A 27529-nucleotide genomic window follows, 5' to 3' on the forward strand; every position below is an offset into this window, starting at 1 on the left:
TTGTTACAAAAATAAGCGAGAGAAAAGCCACATAGTGAGGCAGATCAAAAGTAACCAGCTACATAGAGGAAGAAAGGGAAATACTTACAGACAACGGCAAAGGGGGTTTCTATCTCTGTGAGCATCCTACTCCTGGGAGATTTGAAAGCGGCTTGAATAGTTGGTTCAAGAAAAAGTGATCTAGGTGCAGCACAGAAATAGTGTAATGGAAGTGATGGGGTACAAAGATAAGAAAACACAAAAAGACTTGCTTCAGGATGGCTGATACTGCCAGGGGACCCCAAAAGGTGACAAACATGTTCTTAGAAACAGGCTTTCGTTCCCAAAACCAGAACAATGTAAAGCTTGGGTCAGAACTTAAGCTACAGGCATAGAAGATACGAAATTTCAAAACAAAAACAAATTGAACAAAATTAGGAATAGTTTAGCTATGAATAGATAGATAATGAATTTACATTGTTGCCAGAAATATAATATTAAAGTAGTTCTCAAAATCAATATATACGTGTCATCATCATGGAAATGGCCACTTATTTAAAAAAATTAAAAAAAAAGTTTTCCATGAATATAAAAGGATACAGTAAGTGCAAAAGAACCAAGACTCACAAAAAAAGAGGTGAACTTGCACTCATCTGGGAAACCACTGAAAGGCTCCCAAAAAAGTAGCAAAATATTCACAATATGAAGAATATTGAGATCTGATCCCATGATCAGGAAAAATAATAAAGATAAAAATGAAACCCACCAGTTAAGCCAATCTTTAAAAGGTCATCCTATTAAGTCACAGAGCAAATCAACACAAAATAACACAACTATGAAAATAATACAATATGCCTCACTGTTCTGCATGCTCTGAGAAAAAGTAGATGGGGAACATCAGTGTTGGTAAGACTCTAATCTCCATTCAGAATTATTTGGGATAATCAGGGTTTTCAGGACTGAAAGGATCCTTCTCTCTCCTTCTCTTGTTAGCAGAAGAGGAAAGTGACACCAATGTAGTCATTTGGCTACTTCACATAGTGTGTCACAATGTTGGTCCAGTTAATCTCCAGAATCCTGCCATGGCACCTTACCTCATGCTACTGCCATTCACCTTAGCTTTTTAAGATTACATTCATACAGATAACAAACCGTTTCTATAGTTACCTGGAAAAATAAAGGAACCAGGAAATAGGACTTGAAAGAGTCTAGATTTTTCTGATAAGAGATACACAATATTCATTCCTTTGAATTGATTAACATTAATTCAAAGCCTTCCTTTGATCAGAAGCATATCCTAATTACAAAGCCACTGATAGAGAAAGCCTATGCTTCTAAGGTGTGGGGAGGATGTCAATCTACCTCATTTCAGATGAAGAAAAAAACGAACATTGGTAAGGTTCTAACTAGAGATCAGTACAAGATGGGTTCATTACAAGATAGCAGTTATTTTGAAGACTCAAGAGTCCAAGCCACACTGGGAAGCAAAGCAGAACAATGAGAGGCAACAGCAAACATGCACTCACTTAGATCACGATTTCTTTGTAAATACATGGAAACACATACCCATTTTTCCACATCAACTTGCTGTGGAAAGAAAAAGCCAAAATAAATAACAAGCAAACAAATACAGACCTGGCACCGTTTCAGTTAATCTCACGTAAATAAACAGTTATGAGATCCCTGCACCAAAATCTACTACTAACTCTAACGGATAATAAAAATATTCAAAATTCTCATTAATAACATTTAAATCTCCTGAAACAAAAAGAAAACTCAATTAATTCAGTGACTGGAACTTCTAAAGTTATTAGGCTAGAAAAGCACCAGGTACATGAAATCATACTAATCCAACATATTCAGAATCAAACATGAACCTTTCTTTACCTTATTCTCAAACCTAATAGGCCTCCTGATTTAGGGAGGACTGTTCTCCACTAAGTATCTATTTAATGAAAAAGGTCACTTTAGAAATACAGCATCTAACTCTAAAAACCTTTCATGTAATACAAGTAAAACTTCTCTTACTCCAATCTTAATATTGTATAAAATGTCACAATATAACAAGAGGCATGCCTTGCTGAATAATTCTGAAATTACATCAGCATCAAATTACCTTTAAAATTGCATTTGTTAATGAATGTATGTTAGCCTCCTAATCATGGGATTCTTTAAAAAACTCAGTGAATAGCGCCTGGGTGGCTCAGTGGGTTAAAACCGCTGCCTTCGGCTCAGGTCACGATCCCAGAGTCCTGGGATCGAGTCCCGCATCGGGCTCTCTGCTCAGCGGGAAGCCTGCCTCCTCCTCCTCTCTCTCTCTCTCTCTGCCTACTTGTGATCTCTGTCTGTCAAATAAATAAATAAACTCTTTAAAAAAAAAAACAAAAAACAAAAAACAAAAAAAAAAACACTCAGTGAATATAATTCTATTCCAAAGCGTAAACTAGAATTAAAAACCATACATCAGGGGCGCCTGGGTGGCTCAGTGGGTTGAGCCGCTGCCTTCGGCTCAGGTCGTGATCTCAGGGTCCTGGGATCGAGTCCCGCATCGGGCTCTCTGCTCAGCGGGGAGCCTGTTTCCTCCTCTCTCTCTGCCTGCCTCTCTGTCTACTTGTGATCTCTGTCTGTCAAATAAATAAATAAAATCTTAAAAAAAAAAAAAAACCATACATCAACAAGGACCGTCTTCTAGGCTTTGTAGCTTCCCAGCCAATCAATCAGAACAAAAGGAACAAAAAAATCTGACACTGAGGAGAATACTCTGTGTCAGAGTTAAATTTCCATGACCTACCTCCCTTCTATAATACGTATGATCCGTGTCCTGTGACACTGGACGTTTCCTTCAGATTCTTCATCCATTTAAGTTTATTTGTAACCTTTTTTCTTAGAAAATCCATTAATCAGGGAAGACGCTAAGGCTATTTGGGCAGAGATCTTGGGTCCTAAGTAAGAATCTGCTTCCCTTGGTAAGCAAGCTTCTAGGAGGAAATGTGCATAAAATATAATATATGGAGTGGTTAGTTTAAGATATAATAAAGTGATATAAAAATATCCACCTAAATATACAGATAGGATTGTTTTGAAGCCCCAGTGGATTTCTATTCACTTAGATTTCTTGTAATGGAGCACTTTGATTTACTTAACAATTGGGCTAGTCCCCTGGAAAATCTGTACTAAACCTCTTCCCAAACTATGCGTTTTAAAAACACAAAATTGCTAATAAGAAAGAAAAATTTACGGAATGCAAAGGCCCAGTTTTCACTATACATTTTTAAGGTATTTGGCTATGATACAAAGCACAAGTCCTCATTTTAAACATTAACCTATTAGAGTGATGAATTTATTTCTCTGGATTCTGGGGCAGAGGGAAGTTAGTTAAATTTAGTCAGTTATAAAATAGTTACCACTTATTTTTCTACCTCCAAAAGGACAAATTCTTGTATTTATTGTCTTTCAAGAACAACAATTCAAGGAAATGTGCAATGACTTCCTTCAAATATTTGCCAGGAAAACAAAATACACCATTTCACTGACTTCAATGATTAGCAAAGACATTATATTAGCCCATCACTATTTTCATTTCTAAATGTTAAATGTTCCCTCTCAGGCACACACATTTGCATCAGTGCAAAGACAGAGGATTGCAGGATTTTTCTAGAAGAAAGAGAACTTATAATTAAGAATCAAAACTGTTAAAGAATCAAAACTGTTATTAGTAATAGAAGTTCTTTAATGATGTATATTATCAAAGAGAAACAGTTCTTAAGTAGCAAGAATTAGTAGCAATATACCAAATTCTGTATCCCAATACCCAAAGAAAGGCTTAGCAACAGCATGTGCTGGGGATGAATTATCAGATCAACACATAAGACAAGACAAATAGCACACAGATTTACAAGACGAAAGTGCAATAAAGTTGTAATGATGCATAAGCGATGCAGAAAGATTTCATGACACGTCTCTTATTAACGTTAACAAGAATCATTTCATTAAATGCCTGCAAATGGTGAAGAGGAGAATGATTTCTTGGAGCTAACGAAGAAAGGGAATATAAAGTCCACAATAACCTTGATTAATTTTAGAGTTTAAATAATTATCCAATCCATAAAGCATGTAAGACAAATGAACATTCATTCCAATCATTTATTATCCAAACATGTGGCATTTAAAAAAAATAGAGATTTCATTAATTTAGAGAAAATAAATATTTTAATATCACTAGGAAATTACATCAAATATTCTATCATAATATGACTAAAAAAAGGGCAACCTCATTTTTCAAATAAAACAAAACTTCCATTAAGAAAAATAAAATTAAAATACCAACCTCATTTAACAGAGAGAACAGGAGTTAAAAATATAATACAAAAGTAATTATCTGAATTATATCATTATATGAAAGATGGAATGTTCATAGGACATCTCTTTTTATATTCATGTTTTAATTAATACATTTTGGACATATAAACATGAACTATTCCACAACCTTAAAAAAAAATCGGTTGCTTCTTCCAAATTGCTTAACTCATTTTACTGTGTAAGCTGAAAAATGTTATTGTTATTAAATCTATAAGCCACCCATTAAGCAGTTACTATGTGCTCTGCTTTGAACTAAATACTTTACATGTAATCTTACTGTCTGCATTTTACAATATGAAGAAACAAAGGAAATATAAAGGTGTTAAGAACACAATGAAAAAAAAAATGTTACAAAACAACGGAACTTGACCTGAAATTGGGTCTCTGACTTCAAAGCCCATAATCCCTTACCACTACTACGTACACCATACCCAAATTATATCATTTTTTTCTTTTATTTTTTTCCAAGATTTTTATTTATTTGAGTAAGAGAGAGAGAGAGAGAGAGCATGCATGAGCAGAGGGGAGGGGCAGAGGGAAAGGGAGAAGCAGACTCCCCACTGAGCAGGGAGCATGATGCCAGGCACCATCCCATGGGATGATCCCATGATCCCTGGGATCATGACCTGAACCAAAGGCAGATGCCCAACTGACTGAGCCACCCAGGCTGTTTTGTTTCAAAATTTTATTCTGCATTTAATTTGAAATTGCTCTATAGCTTATTTCTTCTGGTAAGTGCCACCCAATACAATGTGTTAACATCTAAGTAAGAAAAAGTAAAAGGCACCTCAAGATTTTTTTTAAGGTTCCATGCCCAATGTGAGCCTCGAACTCACAACCCTGCAATCAAGACTCGGACGCTCTACAGACTGAGCCAGCCAGGTGTCCTAAATTCTTGTAACATCAAAGATGTTAAATTTTAGTTGTTCAAGGAATGTTTGGTTTTCTGCATGGATATATTTCTAAATAATTACACTGCAACAATAAAAGATTCATCATGAATATACAGTTTTTAATATCAAGGCATAACACGAAAAAAGTAATTAAAATATTCAATGCAAGCCTACAATCTACTACTGTGTTGTTAAATTTTTTTTAAGTAATAAATTACAGAAAAATGAAAAGAAAAAAACTGTTCTACCCTATAAATAATTCTCCACCACACAGGCTGTTTATTATTAAGACTGAAAGGGAGGGGGTGGGGACATGAAAATTTGCACACTGTGTTCCAGGATTCAAAATATGATGACGTCATCTAGATTTTTTTTTTAAAGTAAATTATGATCTGGAGAGGCCATGTTTTTAATGAACATAATCAGTTCAGAAAAATATGTAAGTCATGAGTATACAGTTTGCTGAAATTTTACTGAGTAAACAAACCCATGTAATCAGCACCCAGATCTAAATATAGGACACTACTATGACCTTGAGGCTACCTTCACATCCACCCTGAAGGTAACCATTATTCTATCACTATTAATTAGTGTTGCCTTTTCTTATTTTGAAAATACAGACTACGTTCTCTTTTTATCTAGCTCCTTTAGTTGACATTAGTTTATAAAATTCATCATGTTGTTGTATGTGGTAGTAATTAATTCACTTTCCCAGCTTTATAAGATTCCATTGTATGAATACATCACAATTTACTTATCCATTCAACAGCTGGAGTAGTGAGTGATCTATTGCAACTTGGAAATGGAACTACTAAAATTTTTCCCCAGTTTTTCAAACAAGTCTGGCCCAAATAGTAAAACTCCAAAATAAATTAAAACTACTTTGTTTTTCATCACTCAGCATCAGGGAAATACAAATCAAAACCACAATGAGACAGCACCTCACTCACACCAGTCACAATGGCTAAAATCATCAAGTCAGGAAACAACAAATGTTGGCAAGGATTCAGTGAAAGGGGATCCCTCTCACACTGTTGGTGGGAATGAAAGCTGGTGCAGCCACTCTGGAGAAGAGCAGGGAGGTTCCCCAAGAAAGTAGAAAGAGAGCTACCCTACGACCCAGCAACTGCAATGATACATATGTAGCGATCTGAAGGGGCACGTGCACCCCAATGTTTACAGCAGCAATGTCCACAACACCCAAACTATAGAAAGAGCCCAGATGTCCATCAACAGATGAATGGATAAAAATGTGGTGTGTGTGACACACACACACACACACATACACGTTGAAATACTACTCAGCCATCAAAAAAAAAAAACAGAAATCTTGTCATTTGCAATGTATTATGCTAAGTGAAATAAGTCCATCACAGAAAGACAATTATCATGTTCTTTCACTCATATGTGGAATATAAGAAATAGCACAGAGGATCATGGGGTACGAGAGGGAGAACTGAATGGGGAAAAATCAGAGAGGGAGACAAACCATGAGAGAATCTTCACACTAGGAAACAAACAGGTTGCTGGAGGGGAGGGGGGAGGGGGGACGGGGTAACTGGGTGATGGGCATTAAGGAGGATACATCATGTAATGAGCACTGGGTGTTTACACAATGGATGGATTATAGAAGTCTACATCTGAAACTAATGATGTATTGTATGTTGGCTAATTAGATTTAAATTAAAAAAAAAAAAACCCTATTTTGTTTTGGCTTACATGTTTCCTTTCTCCCACCTCCACAAAACAAAACAGATTCCTTGGTGCCTAGTTATTTGTTGAATGAGTTACCCAACTGCCATTGAATAAGGAATTAAAATCACATTATATACTTTTATTAAAATACTGGCATGTAGATAGGTTAATTATATCTCAACAAGCAGTGAGTTTATCCCTTGGCAACAGAAAGAAACTAATACTTATAATCTACTACTACAGATACTGTGCTGGGTATTTTTATACTCACTTTCTCCCTTGTAACCATTAGTTTTCACAGTAACAAGGATATATTTTTTCTTTATTTCTGCTTTCTTTTTGATTTTCATATATATTTACAAATAACAGAATTAAAGATTCACCGGATCTCAAACTGAGGTATTTACCTAAATGCTCTCTGGAGTGAGCCACATAATATTAAAATGGACAATACAAAGTATTAAATTAGAATGGAGAGATGTGGTGTTAATGCTGAGGAAATTATAATTTTAAAAAGGGCATATCTCCATAATTCAATATCGAACGTGGTTTGTATTTTAAACCACGTGAGACCTCAAAGTCCTCTCTGTCATCAGTTAAAGAAAAAAAAAAAAAAAGCTCATCATAAACTTAATTAAGCAAATGAAGTCACAAAAGGGAAGTCCAGAAAAATTCATTGAATTATACTTTGGCCCAATTTTTTGGCTTTATTCAGACTTTTTTATTAATCAGGCAGAAACCTTCATATTTTGGGGAGTATATGAAACAATAAAACAGCTTTAACACAATACAGTAAACTTGACAATCTCCCACACCAGCATATTTAAATCAATTGTAGGAAAGAGTTTAGAAAATCTACATGAAAGTATTTTTTTCCATCTAAAAGTTAATCTAAGTGATAGAAGACTAAGATCGACCATTCCTAAATTATTCCCATTTTAGAAAAGGAACAGTTCCTGTAATACTGCTTTAATTGCTTTCTGAATTTATTCAAAGCCTCAGGAACACCCATTTTCTCTTTAAGCACAGAATATGTCAAAATGGCTCTTGCATAAACTTTAATGTTAACAAATTCAAATAGATAGGTGCTAACGAATAATATAGTAGGTCTCTTCCAGGTAGGATCTCAAGAGAATTACCATGTTCAATTAAATACCACAAGTAAATTCATTTGGGAAAATTAATCATCAAGAAAAGTATTAATAATCCGTGAGGGGGGAAAAGTAATGAGGTGGAACTTGCCCTACTAAATATTAAAACATTTCCAAAATACAATGATCAAATCAATGCTGTTTGGGTATAATAATGAACAAACATGTATGACAGAATGTTTCATTTAGAGTAACATATTTGGGAATGTATGAATTTAACGTATGACTAAAACGTATCACAATAAGAAATGGAATAATCAGTCATGAACAAGGATGGAACTTTTGCTTAGCTATTGGGGAAAATAATTAACTGAAATACTAACCTTAAATGAACTCTAAATGAATCTACTATGAGAAATAATAAACTCCATATAATAACAAACTATAAATTTCAGATTCATTTACTATAAAAAAGTGAGGGATGCAGGACACCTGCATGGCTCAGTTGGTGAAGCATCTGTCTGTGGCTCAGGTCAGGATCCCAGGGCTCTGGAACTGAGCCCCAAGTGAGGCTCCCTGCTCAGTGCAGAGCCTGCTTCTCCCCCTGCCTCTCCCCCCAACTCATGCTCTCTGATAAATAAATTCTTTAAAAAAAAAAAAAAAGAAAAGAAAAAGGTGAGGGATTCAAAGATGGATACACTGATTCTAACGGAACAATTCAATGCAATTCCAGTGAAAATCCCAGCAAGCTATTTTGTGGATACTGACAAACTGATTCTAAACTTATACGGGAACACAAAAAAAACCTCAGAATAACCAACACAACACTGAAGGAGAAAAATTAAGAAGATGGACACTCTGCCAACATCGAGACTTAATCTAAAGCTACAGTCATCAAGACAGTGTGGGACTGGCAAAAGAACAAAGAGATCCCTAGAACAGAAGAAAAAGCCCAGAAACAGACCCACATAAATACAGTCAACTGATCTTTGGCCAACGGTCAAAGGTAATGCAGTGAAAAAAGGGTGGTCTGGAATAACTGGACATCCTCATGAAAAAGAAAAAAAAAATCTAGATATAGTCCTTAAACCCTTTCTAAAAATTAATTAGAAATGGATCACATACTTAAATGTAACATATCAAACAGTAAAACCCCTGGAAGGTAACACAGGCAAAAATCTGCGTGACCCTGGGTTTTGCAAGGACATTTTAGATACCACCACCAAAGCATGATCTATGAGAAAAAAATTTCACAAGCTAGGCTTCATTAAAATTAAATCCTCTGTTCTGTTAAAGATCGTGTTAGCCAAATGGAAAGACAAGCCATAAATGGGAGAAAATCTTTGCAAAATACATATATGATAAAGGACTGGCATCCAGAATATACTAAGTACTCTTAAAACACAGCAACAGGAACAGAAACAGCCCAGTTAAAAAAAGATCTCATGGGCACCTCACCAAAGAAGACATCAGATAGCAAATTAGCATATGATAAATGCTTAACATAGTATGTCATCAGGGAATTGCAAACTAAAGTCACAATAAGATACCACTACACATCTGTAAGAATGGCTAAAGTCCAAAGACTGACAACAGCAAATGCTGAGGGCGATGTGAAGGAACAGAAACTCTAGTTCGTTGTTAGCAGGAATGCAACATGACATAGCGACTTTGGAAGAGAGTGTCTTACAAAAAATAAGCATACTGTTAATGCTGTCATCCTGCAGTCACATTCCTTAGTGTTCACACAAAGGAATTTAAAGTTTATGTCTACATGAAACCTGCCTGTGAGTTCACAGAAATTTTATTCACAATTTCCAAAATTTGTAAGCATCCATGATGTCCTTCAGCAGGTGAATGGATAAACTGTTGGGGCCCCATACGATGGAACACTCTTCAGCAATAAAAAGAAATGAGCTATCAAGCTAGGCAAAGACACAGAAGAGTATCAAATACACACTGCTATGTGAAAGAAACTAGTGTGAAAAAAGTATGTACTGTATGACTCCAACTACATGAGACTATGGTAAAGGCAAAACTATGGAAACAGTAATAGATCAGTGGTTTCCAGTTGTTGGGGGAGGGAGGAATAATATGGGGAGCACAGGGGATTTTTAGGGTGGTGAAACCATTCTGTATGACACAATCATCGTGGATACATGACATCAAACCTTTGTCAAAACTCACAGAACATATAGCATGAAGAGTGAACCCCAATGTAAACTGTGTGCCCTTCTGCGATCAGGATGCCATCAAAAAGGGCTCACCAGTTGTAACAAGTGTACCATGAAGGCAAGACCATAACTACAGGGAAACTGAGTGCAGGGGGTATGGGAATGTTCTCAACAATGTTCTGTAAACCTAAAACTGCTCTACAAAAAAACAAGTGAAATAAAAAGCTTTTCAGATGTAAAAGGCATTTTCATATAAAAAGTGGGTATAATACATACCAAATAGTTGTTACGTAATATAAAACGAGAGAAGCGTAAGCAACTGTCAAAACCCAGTGACAGGGGCTCTGTGAGTGGGAATACTACTGCTGGCCAGGAGACTTACGAAATTGGTCAAGGAAGAGGACACTTGGAACACGTGCACAAAACAAGGGAGTGAACTTCTGAAAGACCTAGGAATCTAAGCGGAGGCATGAGTGTGGTAAGCTTACAAGACATGCTATCTGCCGAAAACAGAGCATATTCAGGGAGTGAGTGAGTCCAGACTGGATGGCGGATGGAAAGAAGAAGGGAGAAAGAAAGAGAAGCCAGCGCCTACCTTCCCTCACAAACACTGAAGTCACAGAGCAACAATTAAATCAGAAACAGTCTGCACAGGGAACAGACACAGAGGGTGATCTGACGAGTGGCTCGACCCTTCAAGGTGCACAGATTCTTTCCTAATCCATACTTGCAGTGGCTCTCAGAAGCAGCAGCAACTCCTTATGGGGAAAAACCACAAACCAATCAACCAAATTTATGTATCCAGGCAGGATCCTCCTCAAATCCATCCTGCTGGTTTAGCAACTAGAGCTCATGACTAAGTCAATGAGAGAATTCATTTCTCTCCTCCTATAATTGTTCTACACAACTAACACTTCTATTCTGTAAACCACTAGAAACAAATCAAAATTTCCAGGCCACAGATGTGTACAGACAAATCCCTTTTTTATCTCTGACCCTGAAACCTTATTTTTATTCCTTCACTCCCCCAGAAAAGCATTTTCCTAGTGTTTTCAAGGCACACATTCCTCTTGCACCCTGTGGGCCTGTCTGGGAAGCAACCATCCTGGCTTTCAGGCTCTCTTTCACCATCTCCTCTGCAGAGACCACGCACTGTGGTTACTCATCTGTAGGTTACTAACTCCAGCCTACGAAGTGCTAAATCTTCCTGGCTCACTGTTGCTTCTCTCATGTCATATAATGCAATGCTTTCGATATGTCCTTCCCCATCTCACGTTCGCCAGAATTATGAGAATTGGTACACTACGATATGAAGCCCATTCCGTGCACCCTTAGGTGCTGCTTTCTGCACTCTGTGAAAGGTCTAGGGGCAGTCCTGAGGTTTCCCAGTCCAGCAGAGAACGGGCCCACAGCACCACGCACTCTTAGAGCTACTGACCTCACCATGACCTCAGAAGCCACAGGAACATAATCTGGTTGTAATTACCAGTCCTGCCTTAAATGTTCCATCTGGTCTCCTGCATCCCCAGGTTATGCAGATCACCCTGGTCTTTGTCTTTCTCTTACAGCTCTGAGATTCGTTGTATAAAACAGGACAGCTTCTATGCGTGTGTGTCTGCAACTCCGAGGAACTGCGTGGCCTCCTTTTAAATTGTCACATCTGAAATCACGTGACAGATTTTGTATGTGTGTGTATTATCTATGTTTTCTTCTGGGGAAAGGTACTAGAACTTTTATCTGGTTCACAAAGGCACCATGCCTGAGGATGGCCAAAAAAATTCTCACCCGGATGAGACCCTATGGACAGAAAAAAGGGAACTTGCAAGAATTAAGCTGTGACAACAGGGCTTCACCTGGATTGTCCAACAAGGATGGGTGGTCAACCTGGATTTTCCAGGCCAACAAGGATGGTGGGTTCCTGACCCCAAAGTTTAACTTCCCATGTTCCCTTCTGAAAATACCCCTTTTCTTCCACAACAGCAAGGGGCAATGTGAAAAAGAGCTGCACTTCATAGGCAAAAGTTCTACCTTCCATTCAAAGCTGTTACAAGAGTAGCAGAAACACAATTTTTAGCACTTTTCCGCCCTCTGATTTTGGGTTCGTAGGGTCTACCCTGCGGTTCTGCCAGTGGCAATATTTACTGAATTCATAACCTGCATCCCATGTCGTAGTGGTTAGAGCGAGTGGTCACCACAGACTGAAAGCCCGGCCCTCATGGGGTTTACACCCTAGTGGGGACAAGTGGTCTTGAAAAACAATAGAAAGAAAAGCAAAAACAGACATGCATACTTTGTCGAAAGGCAATAGTGCTCTGGGGAAAACTCAAGCAGGCTAAGGAGAAAGACAAGTTAGGGGAGGAGGGGCATTTGGGTGGTATGATCTGCTGAACAGACGTGAAAGAAAGAAGAAAGACTAGGATAAGACTAGAATGTTTTGGGTGCCCAGGTGGCTCAGTGAGTTAAAGCCTCTGCCTTTGGCTCAGGTCATGATCCCAGGGTCCTGGGATCAAGCCCCATATCGGGCTCTCTGCTCGGCAGGGAGCCTGCTTCCCTTCCTCTCTCTCTGCCTACTTGTGATCTCTGTCTGTCAAATAAATAAAATCTTTAAAAAAAAAAAAAAAGACTAGGACTTTTTTTTTTTTTTTTAAGATTTTATGAGAGGCAGGCAGAGAAAGAGGAGGAAGCAGGCTCCCTACTGAGCAGAGAGCCCGATGTGGGGCTTGATCCCAGGACCCTGGGATCATGACCTGAGCCAAAGGCAGAGGCTTTAACCCACTGAGCCACCCAGGCGCCCCAAAGACTAGGATGTTTTACGAGAATAAGGTAGAACATTAAGAGAATAAAAATTAGGGGACGGTTGGCTAGACAGGTTATGAATCTCTTTAAATCACTAGTAAATTCTGGAATAGTTTATCACATGAATTTACCATCTGATTCATTCACTATCAAAGATTTCCATATGTAAGTTTTTTTTTTTAAATCTTAAACACACACACACACAAATTCTGAGGAAGATGCCCAAATTGAATGAGAGTAATCAAATAAAATAATCTATACATTCAAGATTCATCATCTAAAACAGTGCATAACTGCACCACAATGATTAAATTACGTGTGAATTAAATTGGCCTCCTTATTGAGTTCGATGCTGGCGTCTTGGAAAATCACCTCATTCAAATACACAGAAATATGGAGTATCCTTAGCTTCGGAGTGGAAAGTAGTCTTTCTGGCTTCGGAAAGACCGTAAAAGAGGCAACGTCTACTAAAAGAAGATGTGCATTTTAACCACAGACAAATATCCACATTCACGTAAGTGGTGGGTAAATAACGGTTGCTCAGTGAACACTTTGAGCTATATGCCCTTCAGGAGATTACAATCATATTCATCTTCTAAATCACCTCTCCAAGTTCACAGATGGAAGACAGGTACAAGGCTATGTACAGAGGCTTTACACAAGATGCTGGTAGATGATCCCATCAAGCTAGTAATTTGTTAATTTATTTGCATTATAACTCCACTCCCAAAGCAGTATTTGTGCTTTATGAAGAATGTTCCTGAACAGTAAGATAAATAGAAATCAGCCTCTGGAAAGAAAATGTTAAGTTACAGTAGGTATTTGGGAATTGCTCTTTCGATATAAATAATAACATTAAATTGTCTGCAATATAAACAGACTAATCCATTAAGCCTTGCACAGCTCTTCCCTATTGAGGACATCAGTCACTTATGATGTGATGTAGGACGAGATACAAGGGGAATAACGCTGGGTGAGTTATCAGAAGCTCCTTCCTCTTTGTACTCTCATTGAAGGAAGTTTCTCTTCACGATTCCATCACTAAATTTCTCAGGAGGAAAGATTGATTCTTATTTACCTCTGGCAGCTCCAGCCCAGAATTCACAACAGCAACTCCATAGACTTTTGTGGAACGAATGCTACTTGAACCAGTAAGGCAGAAAAGGATGTGGCTTTTCCATTTCTCAGCTATGGAGACAACTGAAGCATAGACTTGCAATCTCTTTTTCTAGATAAGGATTTAACTTGTTAGACCTAGTTTGGCTCAAGAACCTGGACAATCTCAAATATAAATAAATAGTTCCAATTAAGGCATAAGAATGCCAACTCTGGGTCTGTCATGTACTGGAGCAAACAATGACAGAAATGATCCAATGCTCACTTACAACACAACTGTCTTCCTTCTTCCAAAAAAAAAGAACCTAATTTTATAGATGTACCATTCTTCTCTCCCTCCCCATGCTCTCAGCCAATTGTGCTGACCACATTTCTCTCAATAAGTAACAATCATAATCATGCAACAGTGTGCATGAGGGAAATTCTACCAGGTTTCTTTATTCCCTTAAACAAATAAACAACAACAATAACAACAACAACAAACACAGAAACTCAGCTCCTTTTCGTGCCTGTGGAAGATGCTGAATTTAGAGATGGTTCCTGAACCTAGCCTAAGAACTAGGCAAACAGAGAGAACAGAGTAAAGAGAACTATACAAAATGTGAGCCAGAGCCCTGATTGATTAAAACGGTACTATCGGTCTTTGGACACTTTGTGTCATTTTTTTAAAACCACATATGATTCAGTTGTAAAAGAGGACACAAGTCAGTAATATGATGCCGTGGATGTAAAAGTATTTCTGTACATGACTTTCTAGATGGACATAGACCAATCTTTTAGTGATGGTTGTCTTCAGGGAAAAGGAGGATATGAAGCAAATATTTGCATTCAGTACTCTGCAATATTACTATTATGAGGATAAAAGATTGTGAAATGGTTCTGGAATTTAAATTTTAATGGAAATTTAAGCGTATGTTTATATCGCACACATGGCAGGCACTAATTATGTGTTTTCCCCCAGCTTTATTGAGATATAATTGATACACATGACTGTAATATAAGCTTAAATGTTCAGCATAATGGTTTGATTTACACACATTATGAAATGATTATTGCAATAAGTTTAGTTAGCATCCATCATCTCAATAGAGATACAATGAAAAAATTTTAAGAAAAAAAAATTTCATTGTGATGAGCACCCTTGGGATTTACTCTCTTGACAACTCTCCTACACACCCCACAGCAAAGGTAACTATGGGCACCATGCTAGACATGACAGCACCAGAACTCATTCATCCTGTAACTGGAAGCTGTTCTCTTTTGACACGCACCCCCCTCCTTCTTCCAATCCTCCCTCATCCCACCTCTGGGAGCCACAAATCTGATCTCTTTCTCTACGAGTTTGTTTTTATTTTGTTTTTGTAGATTCCACATATGAGTTAAGTCATACAGTATTTGTCTTTCTCTGACTTATTTCACTCAGCATAATGTCCTTAAGGTCCAGGCATGTTGCTGCAAACAGCAAGATTTCATTCTTTTTTATGCCTGAATAATATTCAATCACACATAGACACACAAACACGCTTTTTCACCTATTCATCCCTCAGTGGATGCTTAATGTTGTTTCTGTGTCTTGGCTGTTGCAAACAAAGCTTGCAGGGAACACGGGGTGCAGATATCTTTCCGAGTTACTGCTTTTGATTCCTTTGGATATAGTCCCAGAAAGAGAATGGCCGAATCATACAGTAGTTCTATTTTTATTTTATTGAGGACTTCCCATATTTTTTCCACAATGGCTGCATCAAGTTACAATCCCATCAACGGTACACAAGAGTTTCCTTTTCTCCACATCTTCTCCAGTGTTTGTTATCTCTTGTCTTTTTTATGGTGGACAACCTAATGGGTGTGCAGTGGTATCTCATTGGGATTTTGATTTGTATTTCCTTAGTGACTAGCGATATTGAGCATTTTTCCATGTACATGTTGGCCATCTGTGTGTCTTCTTATTTTGCTCTAGCACTATCCCTGCCATTGTAAATGGCAAGATTTCATTCTTTTTTATAGCTGAGTAATATTCCACTGCATACATACACTACATCTTCTTTATCAATTCATCTATCAGTGGACATTTGGGCTGTTTCCAAATCTTGAAATCTTGGCTTTTGTAAATAATGTTGCTATAAACATAGGGGTGCATGTATACCTTTAGAATTAGTGTTTTTGTATTCTTTAAGTAAATACCCAGTAGTGTGACTGCTGGATCATCAGGTAGCTCTAATTTTAACTTTTTGAGAAATATCCGTGCTGTCTCCCACAGTGGCTGCACCAGTGTGCATTCCCACCAACAGTGCAAGAGGTTCCTTTTTCTCCACATTTTTGCCAACACCGGTTTCCTCCTGTGTTGTTGATTTTAGCCATTTGACAGGTGTGAGGTGATATCTCATTCTAGTTTTGATTTATATTTCCCTGATAAGTGATGGTGAGCATCTTTTCATGTGTCTGTTGCCCATTGGTATGTTTTCTTTGTAGAAATGTTCATGTTTTCTGCCCATTTTTAATTGGATTATTTGGCTTTTGAATGTTGAGTAAATTCTTTATATATTTTGGACACTAGCCCTTTATCAGAAATGTCATTTGCAAATATCTTTTCCCATTCTGTCGGTTGCCTTTTAGTTTTGTTGATTGCTGTTTGTTGATTTGCAGAAGCTTTTTATTTTGATGTGGTCCCAAAAGTTTATTTTTGTTTCTGTTCCCCTTGCCTCAAGAGACCTATCTAGAAAGAAGTTGCTATGGCTAATGGCAAAGAAGTTACTTTTAACATACCATTAATCAAGCAAATAAATAAGCAAATGAGGACGTTGATATGTATCTATATTTATATTTCTAAAGTTTATTTATTCCCAACCGTATTCCAGCCAGGCATCTTGGTGAAGCAAAAATAAAAACTGAGTATGGTATTATTTTTATTAAAAAGTATCCCTAGTTCAGTCTTTGGCTCTGATCTCCTCAGAGTCAGGTGTCTACTACCACGATATTTAAAAGTATAATACTAATCATTTGATTCTGTATTTTAATAGAGACTTAGGACATGCAGATCAGTAACATATTTAAAAATGGATGAACAACATCAAGTGTTTAAGTTAACTTCACTTTTTTCTAGTGAGTCATTAGCTCAGCCGTCTGAGAAACTAACTTTCAATAATGTATACAGAACACAATATATATTACATGAATCACAAGCAAGGTCTGTGAACCCTTCATCCTCCCACACTATCCCAATTCACTTTAAAGAGAAGGAAAGCAAATGGAAAAAAAAAAATCAACATGGAAATAAAACTCAACCAGGTTGGACAGAAAATTAACTCTTTTAATTTCTGATCTCCCCAAGAGCTCGAACAAATAGGTCCTTAACATGCAGTACCACTGGGCATATAACAAAATACCAGAAGATTAAGGATATAAAAGAAACATCAAGATCCACTTTTGGAATGCCCAATCAATACTGAAAACTCCAAAAACTCTTAAGAGAATAAAGTCTTTTAAATACGTGTGTATCTATGAATTGATACATATACATAAGACAGATTGATCTTAACCTTGACTGGCTTACAGGAAAGTACACTTTTCAGATCTTATTCAACTAGATTACTCTGCTTTTCATCGGATCTTGTCAACATCTTCCGCCTACATCCCAAAAGTAGTCGCCTAGATAATGGTACCCCACAGACATCCACATCCCAACCCCCAGAATCTGTAAATATGTTACAGGGTAGTATGTAGTTCATTTTGAAGATAGAGGATGGGCCACAAACCAGGAGTGCAAACTAGAAAAGACAAGGAAACAGAATCTTCCCCAGAGCCTCCATAAGGAATATCATTCTGCTAATACCTTCATTGCAGCTCACTGAGATTAATTTTACACTTCTGAACTCAAGAACTGTAAGATAATAAATTTATGGTGTCTTAAGCCATCTGGTTTGTGGTAATTTTTTTTTTTTTTACAGCAGCCATAGAAACTAAGGCATGTGGCTTCTGTGACCCTTTTTTCCTGGTTCTCCTCTTCTCTCAGATGGTATCTTCCTAAAGCCTTCCAAAGGATCCTTCTCCTCTTCCTCCCAAGGCTTTAATAATGATATCCCCTCAGGTTCTTCCATTGCTTTTATTGTATGGACACTCTGAGTAAAGAGCTTAAAAGCAAAGACTTTAGAGTCCAGAGGACATGGATTTGTACCCCACTTACACCACATGCTAGCTATGTGATCTTTCAGATATTGCAGTTTTCAGGTCTAGAAATTCCGTTTTCTTTCTTTGATTAATTCTTCTATGTTAAGTATTTGAATCTTTTATTTCATTGAATATAGTTACAATAAGCTGCTTTATACTTTTGTCTGGTAAGATCATCTCAGGGTTCTTGTTGGTTGTTTCTTCTCTTGAGATTGGATCACATTTGCATGTTTCTTCACGTCAACCAATTGCGGATTGTATCCTGTCTTTTTATGCTGTTAAGATTCTGAATTCCGGGCACCTGGGTGGCTCAGTGGGGTAAGCGTCTGCCTTCAGCTCAGGTCAGGATCCCAGGTTCCTGGGATCGAGTCCCACATCGGACTCCCTGCTCAGCGGGGAGTCTGCTTCTCCCTCTACCCTTTCCCCCCGCTCGTGATCTCTCTCACACTCTCTCTCTCAAATAAATAAATAAAATCTTTAAAAAAAAAAAAAAAGGCTCTGGATTCTAATTCTAATATATACCTCTGGAGAATGTTGAGGGATTTGTTGCAACAGTTAATTAAGTCAGTGAAACTCATACTCATACAAATCTCAATCAAACTCACACAAATCTCAATCCAGTATAGTCCTTAGCACTGGCAACTGCACGGACATCTGCCCCCTACACATGGTTTAAGCACCAGTGAGAGGCTAGGCAGTTTATACACAGAATTTGGGGCTCCCCACCTCTGGATTTGTCTTTTTCAGGATTATTCCCAGACTTTCTCAAGGCCCCGAGTTCCGTCTCCAGAGAGACTACGGTTATTCTCCTGGAGTCTGAGCTACCACACAGCATGGACTTGAGTCCACCTTCAGGCTAAAAGCCTTAAAAATGAGGAAACTCATCCAAGTTGATCCCATTTTCCAAGTCCAGCTCTTCTCTAGAATCTGCCTGTTTTGGCCCAACTCTCCAGAGCCTTCCGGTGTTTGGGAGGTTTGCTGTTATTTGTACTGATTTTTAAGATTTGGTCCTCTATAGTTCTTCCTCCAGAGGAGTGAGGTCTGCAGGAGCTCTGGTAGGCAGGCAGAGCCAGACAAAAGTCCTGAGAATAAGGACCATGGCTGTGGCATCTCCTGTGTGCAGGGACTGGCTGGCACATGTCCGTTGCATTAACCTATTAGAGTCTCCCATCAACACTATCAGGGAGATATAAAGATTTCTCTTTATAAATGAAAAAAACTGAGGGAGAGAAAGATTAAGCAGCTTTCCTAAAATTACTAAGAATTGAACTCTGAGTTTGTGTCAGATCCACGAGCTTCATACCACCATGAAGTCTGTATGCGTCTTCTTGACCTTCATCTGCTGCTCTTGCATTTACATAAACTGATCTTATGCAATCACGTGCCTGAAATTAGTGCTTCGCTGTCTGATAAAGGTACTTTTTAGAAACTCATTTATGGTGCTTCAGTGTTAAAAAAATGTATTTTTCAAAGACTCGCTTACCAGTAAATTTAGCTAGCTGCGTTCTTGATGCATTTTTTATATTCTGCATACATGCCTCAAAAAGGCAGAGGTTTTATTAGAAGAATGACACAGCTGTATTAATAATACTCTGCATTCTAGAACTTCATTTCTCAAAAAAACTGGACATGTCAGAGTCTGATGTATATTTGGATTGATAATCATTGCAGTATCTTGTATCTTTAATTACAAATAGTATATAATTTTAAAATATGAATAAGTCATATAAAATAACCATTTTAGTAAATTGAGACATAAAAATCATTTTAAGAATATCTCTGGATATGTTAAGGCATTGTCCTCCTGGCAAGTATGGTTTTCTATTAGAATCCTAAAATATAGCCTAATGAAATCAAATTATTCTTTGGAGAAAAATTTAAAATGATTTTTATATTAATACTTTGAGAATTAGCCCAACTTGTCTTGGAAATGGAAAAAGTCCTTAGAAAATTCAAGGGAATGACAAGTTCCACATACCTAATCCCTTCATGGTGCTTACACTATGAATGTATATACTAAAACAGTAACACACAAACTGTAATTGTTTTTCTATACCTGCATTAGACTGTGGACCCACTGATGACAAAAATCACTTATTATTCATCTTTGTATCCAAAGAGTCTTCTTTTTTTTTTTTTTAAGATTTTATTTATTTATTTGACACAGAGAGAGAGAGAGATATCACAAGTAGGCAGAGAGAGAGGCAGAGAGAGAGGAAGGGAAGCAGGCTCCCTGCTTAGCACAGAGCCCGATGTGGGGCTCAATCCTAAGACCCTGGGATCATGACCTGAGCCAAAGGCAGAGGCTTTAACCCACTGAGCCACCCAGGCGCCAAAAGAGTCTTCTAACGTTTATCTTATAAATGTTCAAAAAGTTTACATTAAATGATGAGAACTGAATGATTTTTATTCCTATTAATTAATGATACCAATCAATCACCTAAATTATACATTTCAACCTACCTCCCCAAAGAGCAGGATACAAGGGGAAAACACTGGTTTCATTTTAGGTAATTTTTCTTGGTTCAAGCTATAAAATTCAAAGAAGGAACAAACAGAGTCAAGTGGACATGAGGCAAATTCAAGAGGCAGGGTCTTATAATTCTTTCAGAAACAACTAAACCAAAAGACAGAAAAGCCAGTCAATATTACAAATTTAAAACACCGTCTCCTAAACACAATATACAAATAAGCCACTAGATACACTCATGGCATTATTTTTTAAAAAAGGCCTTTTCAACAAATGATAATTATTAAAATTATCTGAAAAAGTTAAGACTTTTCAATAAAGTGCACAGACTTCAAAAACAAAGCTCTTTCCACCACACTATGTGCCCTCTCACTTCCTATCTGTGCTCCTATGAAACGGAATCCTTAAACTAGACCTTAAAAAAAATACAACCATGTAGAGAAATTGTTTATCCCAAAGGTCTGTGAATTAACAAAAGTATAGTAAAATAGCCCAAAGCCTAAGATCACCTAAATCATTAAACTTTATTCACTACAATACTGACTCTATAGTTTAACATAATTATGCCCTCATTAAACTGGCAGAACCATGTGCCAGAAGTGGGATGGGATGTTGGAGGAAGAGGGACGGAGAAGCGGCCCAGCCAAAATGGCAGAGGAGCAATAAGCAAAGGCCTGAGAAAAGGCCATCAGAAATTCAGAAGAGTCCCAGCAATGGAGCATAAGGGATGAGAAAAAGAATAAGGAAAAGAACAATAATGGCCCCTGTTAAAATATGCTACCAGAACAATAGTCTCCAAGCACCACCACCAAACCTGACGATAAAGACTTACCTTCCCCCAAAGCCACAGAGTGAATACACAGCCGAGCCAATATTCTAAAATATTTCTCTAATTCTACAAAGCCCTTCTATTGGCCCTGTGCTATATATAAAACCAGCACACAAAATCAATCAGAAGAGTGAGAAGACACAGACGGGTGTGGGTTCACAGACAGACAAGTTACACAGAACCCCATAAACCCAGGGGGAGGACAGAAGGAGTAACAGAAGCAAGGACACCAATGTACAAGCCCAGGCAAAGTTCGCCCAAAGGGATGGGCACTGCTCCAGGGGTCATTTTCTCCTTGTTTTATGTGCATTATCTCCACCTTCAAAATTTTAAAGGCTCTAGGAGCAGCTACTTGGATAAATGAGTCTTAGTATCTTTAATATTGATATGATTTGAGTAAGAATAAAATCTAAATGATATTCAGTGGATATATACATATGATCTAGATCTGTCTTACTACACATTTGTTTTTTAATTAAACAGATGAAAATCTCTTTAGATAAAATCCTTCAGAATGTTTTTGTGCCACAAACGTATTAGTTATTCTACTAATAGTCACAATAAGCAACTCTACAGAATCAAAACTTCATAAATTAGGTAATATTTTTCCCTGATTCATCTTACATACACCCTTTTGTTATCAGGAATTTTCTTGATTTGTTTCAGCACAAGTGATGCTGGGAATTTCTCACTAGTTTCCTGAATCTTTATGCAAACCATGCGTTTATTCAAAGAGACCCAAGAATATGAGCAAAATGGGTTAACCACAAAAAGAAAAGGCACAGTTCTAGACAGGATTTTTTCCCTTATCATCATCATCAAGTGTGTTCATATTACTATGTGCATATGACAACATTTTGGACATTAAAATAGTATTATGCAATTTACTGAATTACATAAAGAATTTAGAAAGAATTATGTTTTTTAAAAAAGGACAAGGCTTGGGGCACCTGGGTGGCTCGGTGGGTTAAGCCTCTGCCTTTGGCTCAGGTCATATCTCAGGGTCCTGGGATCAAGCCCCGCATTGGGCTCTATGCTCAGTAGGGAGCCTGCTTCCTCCTCTCTCTCTCTGCCTACTTGTGATCTCTGTCAAGTAAAATCTTCAAAAAAAAAAAAAAAAAGGACAAGGCTTTGTAAGTAAAGTTTATTATGAACGAGTTAGGGAATCAGGTAATACATGAGGTTGTGTTTGATACACTGGCAATTTGTAAGGGAGAAAAATGATTTCATGAAAATCAGCATTACTTGGTTGATATATACCCTCCTCGTAAAAGTGGATCTTTTCTTTTTTTTTTTAAGATTTTATTTATTTATTTGACAGAGCACAAGTAGGCAGAGAGGCAGGCAGAGGGAGAGGGAGAAGCAGGCTCCTGCTGAGGAGAAGCAGGCTCCTGCTGAGCAGGAGCTCCATCCCAGGCTCCATCCCAGGACCCTGGGATCAAGACCTGAGCCAAAGGCAGAGGCTTTAACCCACTGAGCCACCCTGGTGCCCCAAGTAGAGCTTTCTTTAAGCAAATCTACTATCTACAGTTTAAGCTGGAGATGACAATTTGCTTGACATAGGTCAAGGTTGCCATAGATTCCTGTAATGAATTCAAAGCACAGCTAGGTAGGTTACGGATACGTATAAACTCCAAAAGACTTGACTCCTACAAATGCCAAAAACATCCACTATAGCATATAATTAGACACGCTATTAAGCCAGCTTGCACTAGTACAAGTAAGATGGCTGCTAGCGGGGAGACCTTCTCTCCTTCTTGGTAAATACTCATGGCACCAAATCTGGTGTTCCCTAGCTAAGACCACCCCAGGGATACCCCAGGATACCCTCAAATCACTAGGACCACCCTCACAACTCTCCAGGACTTCGCCTCTAGCATATAGCTGAGGTCAACGCTCATTAATTGACGCCTGTTCCAAAGTTGTTAAGTATTTTGGGTATCATTTCAGGGTATAACTCAAACTACTCTGTGATTTAGGAGCACTTCTTTCTCCAAGATATAGAATCCCCTTGAGCTAATGGACAGTGGCTTTCTCCTAAAAGTTTGTCATCTAAAACTGACATTCAGATCAATGAAAGATGTCCTTTCCTTGCAGCAGATTCTTCTCAACTTACATTTTCTAATGAAATGAATGTCTTATGGTAGCTACGCTGGGCTTTGAAACATGCTGTTCCACACATCACATAAATTTCCACCTTAGAAACTGACAGAAACCTGTAGATGGGGAATAATTCAAAATAAAATACAGCTAGATAAGAATATTAGGGAGAGGATGCAGAAATCCTAATAAATATCTGAAAAACATAACTCCCAGTATTTCCATCACCCCAACACACAGAAAATTTAGAGCTTGCCTAATCCAACCTCATGATTTTAGGGGGATAAAACATCTTTTCAAAGATGTTAAATTTAGAAAATTTAGCTTAGCAATATAAAAATGAAATTTATGACCATTTCATCCATAAGCTGGTACCTACAGTGTAAGTAAAATGATAATACTTTCCTAGATGCTTAGGCAAAAGAAAAATGATTTTTCTTTTTAAAAATAGATTTGGGATGCCTGGGAGGCTCAGTGGGTTAAAGCCTCTGCCTTCAGCTTGGGTCATGATCCCAGGGTCCTGGGATCAAGCCCCACATCGGGCTTTCTGCTCAGCAGGGAGCCTGCTTCCTCCTCTCTCTCTGCCTGCCTCTCTGCCTACTTGTGATCTGTCTGTCAAATAAATAAATAAAAATCTTAAATAAATAAATAAATAAATAAAAATTAAAAAATCAAAATAGATTTGGGGTGCCTGGGTGGCTCAGTGGGTTAAAACCTCTGCTTTCTGCTCAGGTCATGATCTCAGGGTCCTGGGATCGAGCCCCTCATCGGGCTCTCTGCTCAGCAGGGAGCCTGCTTCTCCCTCTCTCTCTGCCTGCCTATCTGCCTACTTGTGATTTCTGTCTGCCAAATAAATAAATAAAATCTTTAAAAAAAAATAGATTTGAATTTCAAAGCTGACATGCCTCAGTGATGTTTAAAAATCAAAAGAGGTTATTCCAGGTACAGACAAAACTAGTTGAATTGAGAAATATTTTACTCCTATGTAAGCCTATTCTAAAAGCTTCATGTTGAAGAACAGAAATTTTAAAAACATTTTATATAGTTTAACACAGTAATTTCAAACTTCCTTGTAACCAAAAATGAACTTGAAAAGTTAAAACACATATATTTGGATCTTTTGTAAACTAAGTTGTTATTCTAATATCAAATAAAAATCCCTAAAGTTTCTCCTCAATACTTACTAGTGTACTATTAACATTTAAAATGAATTAGGCGTAATGTACAAACCAATTAAGTTTTGTGTGCAGCTAAATCTTTCAAAATTATGAGGCTAATGAAAATATCTTACATCCTAATTGATCACTCATTTTCTGTGGAACTATGTGTCATTATTCAATGCTCTCATTTATCAAAACTGGAATAAGGATTAAAAACTGTAACAGTAACATAGACCAATAATGGCAAGAGAAAATTTTAAGTTTCATTTCAACCATACACTGCAGTAATGATAATGCAAAAAAATAAACAAACAAACAAACAAAAAAAAACAAGAAACCAAAATTTGGCCATCTAGCCTCTGCTTAATTCTAAACTTTAAATGAATTGGTTAAGAATGAAAGTAGCCCAGAAATCAGTCATATCAAGTTATAGCATAGAAAAAATTTAAATTAGCAAATCAGATTTCACAGAAAAATGTCTTCATAGGGGACAGAGTAAGAATTTTAATTTTCAGAAGAAAATTCTTAGATGTTTACAAAACTATAATTGATTAAAGACATATTGTCATAATTTTATTACTTAAAATATACGAGTGCCATGAAATTTTACTTGCCATAAAGAAGCTTAGAACATAGGCACATGGTTAGAGGCATTTGAAAATGAAATAAAGGTTAACGACAAACATCCAGGCATAAAGCAATTAATTAAGACAGTAATAATAACAGGCTCTGAAAATGTAAGAAAACACACAAATTGCTCAAAGAAAAATTCTGTTTTAAGCCACAGACATAAGCATGAGGTTCAATGACACACATCACCTGGAGGCTGGATTTTTTTTTTTTTTTAAGTTCTTTAAGATACCACAGGTCTGCTGGACAAAGTAGAAAGTCAAACTTAAGGAAATTACAAGTAAAATTCATTGACTTATTTCAGCACAAAGAAAACCTCCAAGACCTATGAACAAAATCATTCATACAATCAAAATACTACAAGTATACATAAATTAAGTACTTGCCCCTTCTGACTTCTCCACGGTGTTAGCCAGCATCTCCTGCAGGGCCCGGACAGAGAGAGACTGTTCCAGCACAAACGTGCAGATGGAGAGGTCTGGGGGAACATTCTGTGTGGAATGAGAAAAGATACCATCATTGCTGCTGTCGCCATCACCATCATTATCATCATCATCATCATCAAGCAATCAGACCCAATTTACATTATATATCAGTTTCCTTCATTAAAAAAAAAAAAGAGTACTTGTCAATTCTCTAGTATCAGTTCCAAAATCATCAAAATATATTATCTTTGCTCACACTTAATCCATTTTTGAATTTATAGATAATGATAGCCAACATTTTATTGAGTGCCTGCTTACTCTCCTAGGCATTGCACTCAAAGCTTTATCAGTAACTCCTCTATGATTGTCTGTAAGGATTATTACTATCATTGTGTGTACAAGAAAACAGAGAAGTTAGGTGAATTTTCCAAAGTCACAATAACTAAATTCTTCAAGGCAGTATTGAAAGGCCAGATTTCTTGGACTCTCAAGCATTCTATTCTAATCTACCACACAGTCAGCTGATTAAAAAATATAAGGAACAGAAAATTTCTTGCATTGAACTAATATTGAAGTTAAAAAAATAGAAAACTGAATTGGTACAACAGAGCCTTTGTTACGTAAGCTTCTCTTCATCCAGAAAGAAAACAATTACTTTGTTTTACTCAAGTTGGATACATATTTGAGATGTGGTAATGTGATTTTCTGCCCTGTACTGGGATGGATAGATGGATGGGTGGGTGGGTGGCTGGGTGAATGTATGTAAGTGTTGTTTTTCTCATTCATACTTTTCCCCTTCTCTTTCCTTCCTTTGAAACTCCCACTCCAAACACTAACCCCATCAATTCTGAAAAACCCAAAAGATAACTATCAAGGTGGTGAAGGAAATAGGTAAGTGAGTTAGAACCAACCCAATCAGGAACAAGTATATTATCATTCATGACGGGTTTTGCTTTAGGTAATCAGGCCCCAGGAGGCAGTCCAACTGGGTCTGGGAAGATCCTCAAAGGAGGATTCTCTTAACAGAGTAACATTATAAACACATTCAACACTAAACGCAAGAGGGACAATGTCTCCTTCATAAAAAGAACATTAAGAGGATAAATTTGATAACCTGCTACAATGTATCAAAATTACAATTTTCAATTTTTAAGTGTTTATTAAATTGAACCACTACCATTAGAATGATTCCTATCAGCAGAGAATGATACATTATCATTTTAAGGCAAGATAAAGAGCTAGGGCTCCAGAATTAAAAATCTTTTGTGGATGAAAGGAACACGTCATCTTGGCCACTGGGGTTTCTTATATTCCACAAAACTCTCTGGCACCCATGTTTTGTTCTGCTTGGTTTTATTTCTTTAATGAACTTTCCTTCACTGGAATCCTCCATCTTCCTGTCATGGGCACAGCCAAATGTCTCTCCATTCCTCCTCAGACCACCTCAGCTAGTGGTCAAAATCCATTCCCAGATCTGGGCATAGCTACTGCCTTCTTAATCTGCAGTCAGCCGAACAGGAGCTTTCTCTCCAAAATCCTCAGATAAAAGACTGGATAAAAGATAAAAGCTAGGGAAGAACCTCTCTCTTCCTTTCACATTTAGGAATAAATTCTTTTAAATTTAATTATCTCCGTTCTAGCTATATTA

General features: G+C 37.4%; 1 protein-coding gene across 7 annotated transcripts in view; it reads right to left on the reverse strand.

The window, feature by feature from the left end:
• RYR2 (ryanodine receptor 2) overlaps positions 1-27529 on the reverse strand; it is a 740314-nt gene that overhangs the window by 439307 nt on the left and 273478 nt on the right. For 4 of the 7 annotated variants that reach the window (XM_032883092.1, XM_032883090.1, XM_032883089.1 and 1 more), the window contains exons 3-4: positions 25843-25947; positions 1546-1566 (exon numbers count right to left, since the gene is read on the reverse strand). In XM_032883092.1, the coding sequence (XP_032738983.1) occupies positions 1546-1566; positions 25843-25947 (126 nt within the window). The remainder of the gene's footprint in view (positions 1-1545; positions 1567-25842; positions 25948-27529) is intronic. The other 3 variants (XM_032883093.1, XM_032883091.1, XM_032883088.1) reach the window with 1 other exon arrangement.

Source organism: Lontra canadensis, unplaced genomic scaffold (genome assembly GCF_010015895.1).
Source record: "Lontra canadensis isolate GAN:19392208 unplaced genomic scaffold, GSC_riverotter_1.0 scaffold85, whole genome shotgun sequence".
NCBI classification, from domain to species: domain Eukaryota; kingdom Metazoa; phylum Chordata; class Mammalia; order Carnivora; family Mustelidae; genus Lontra; species Lontra canadensis.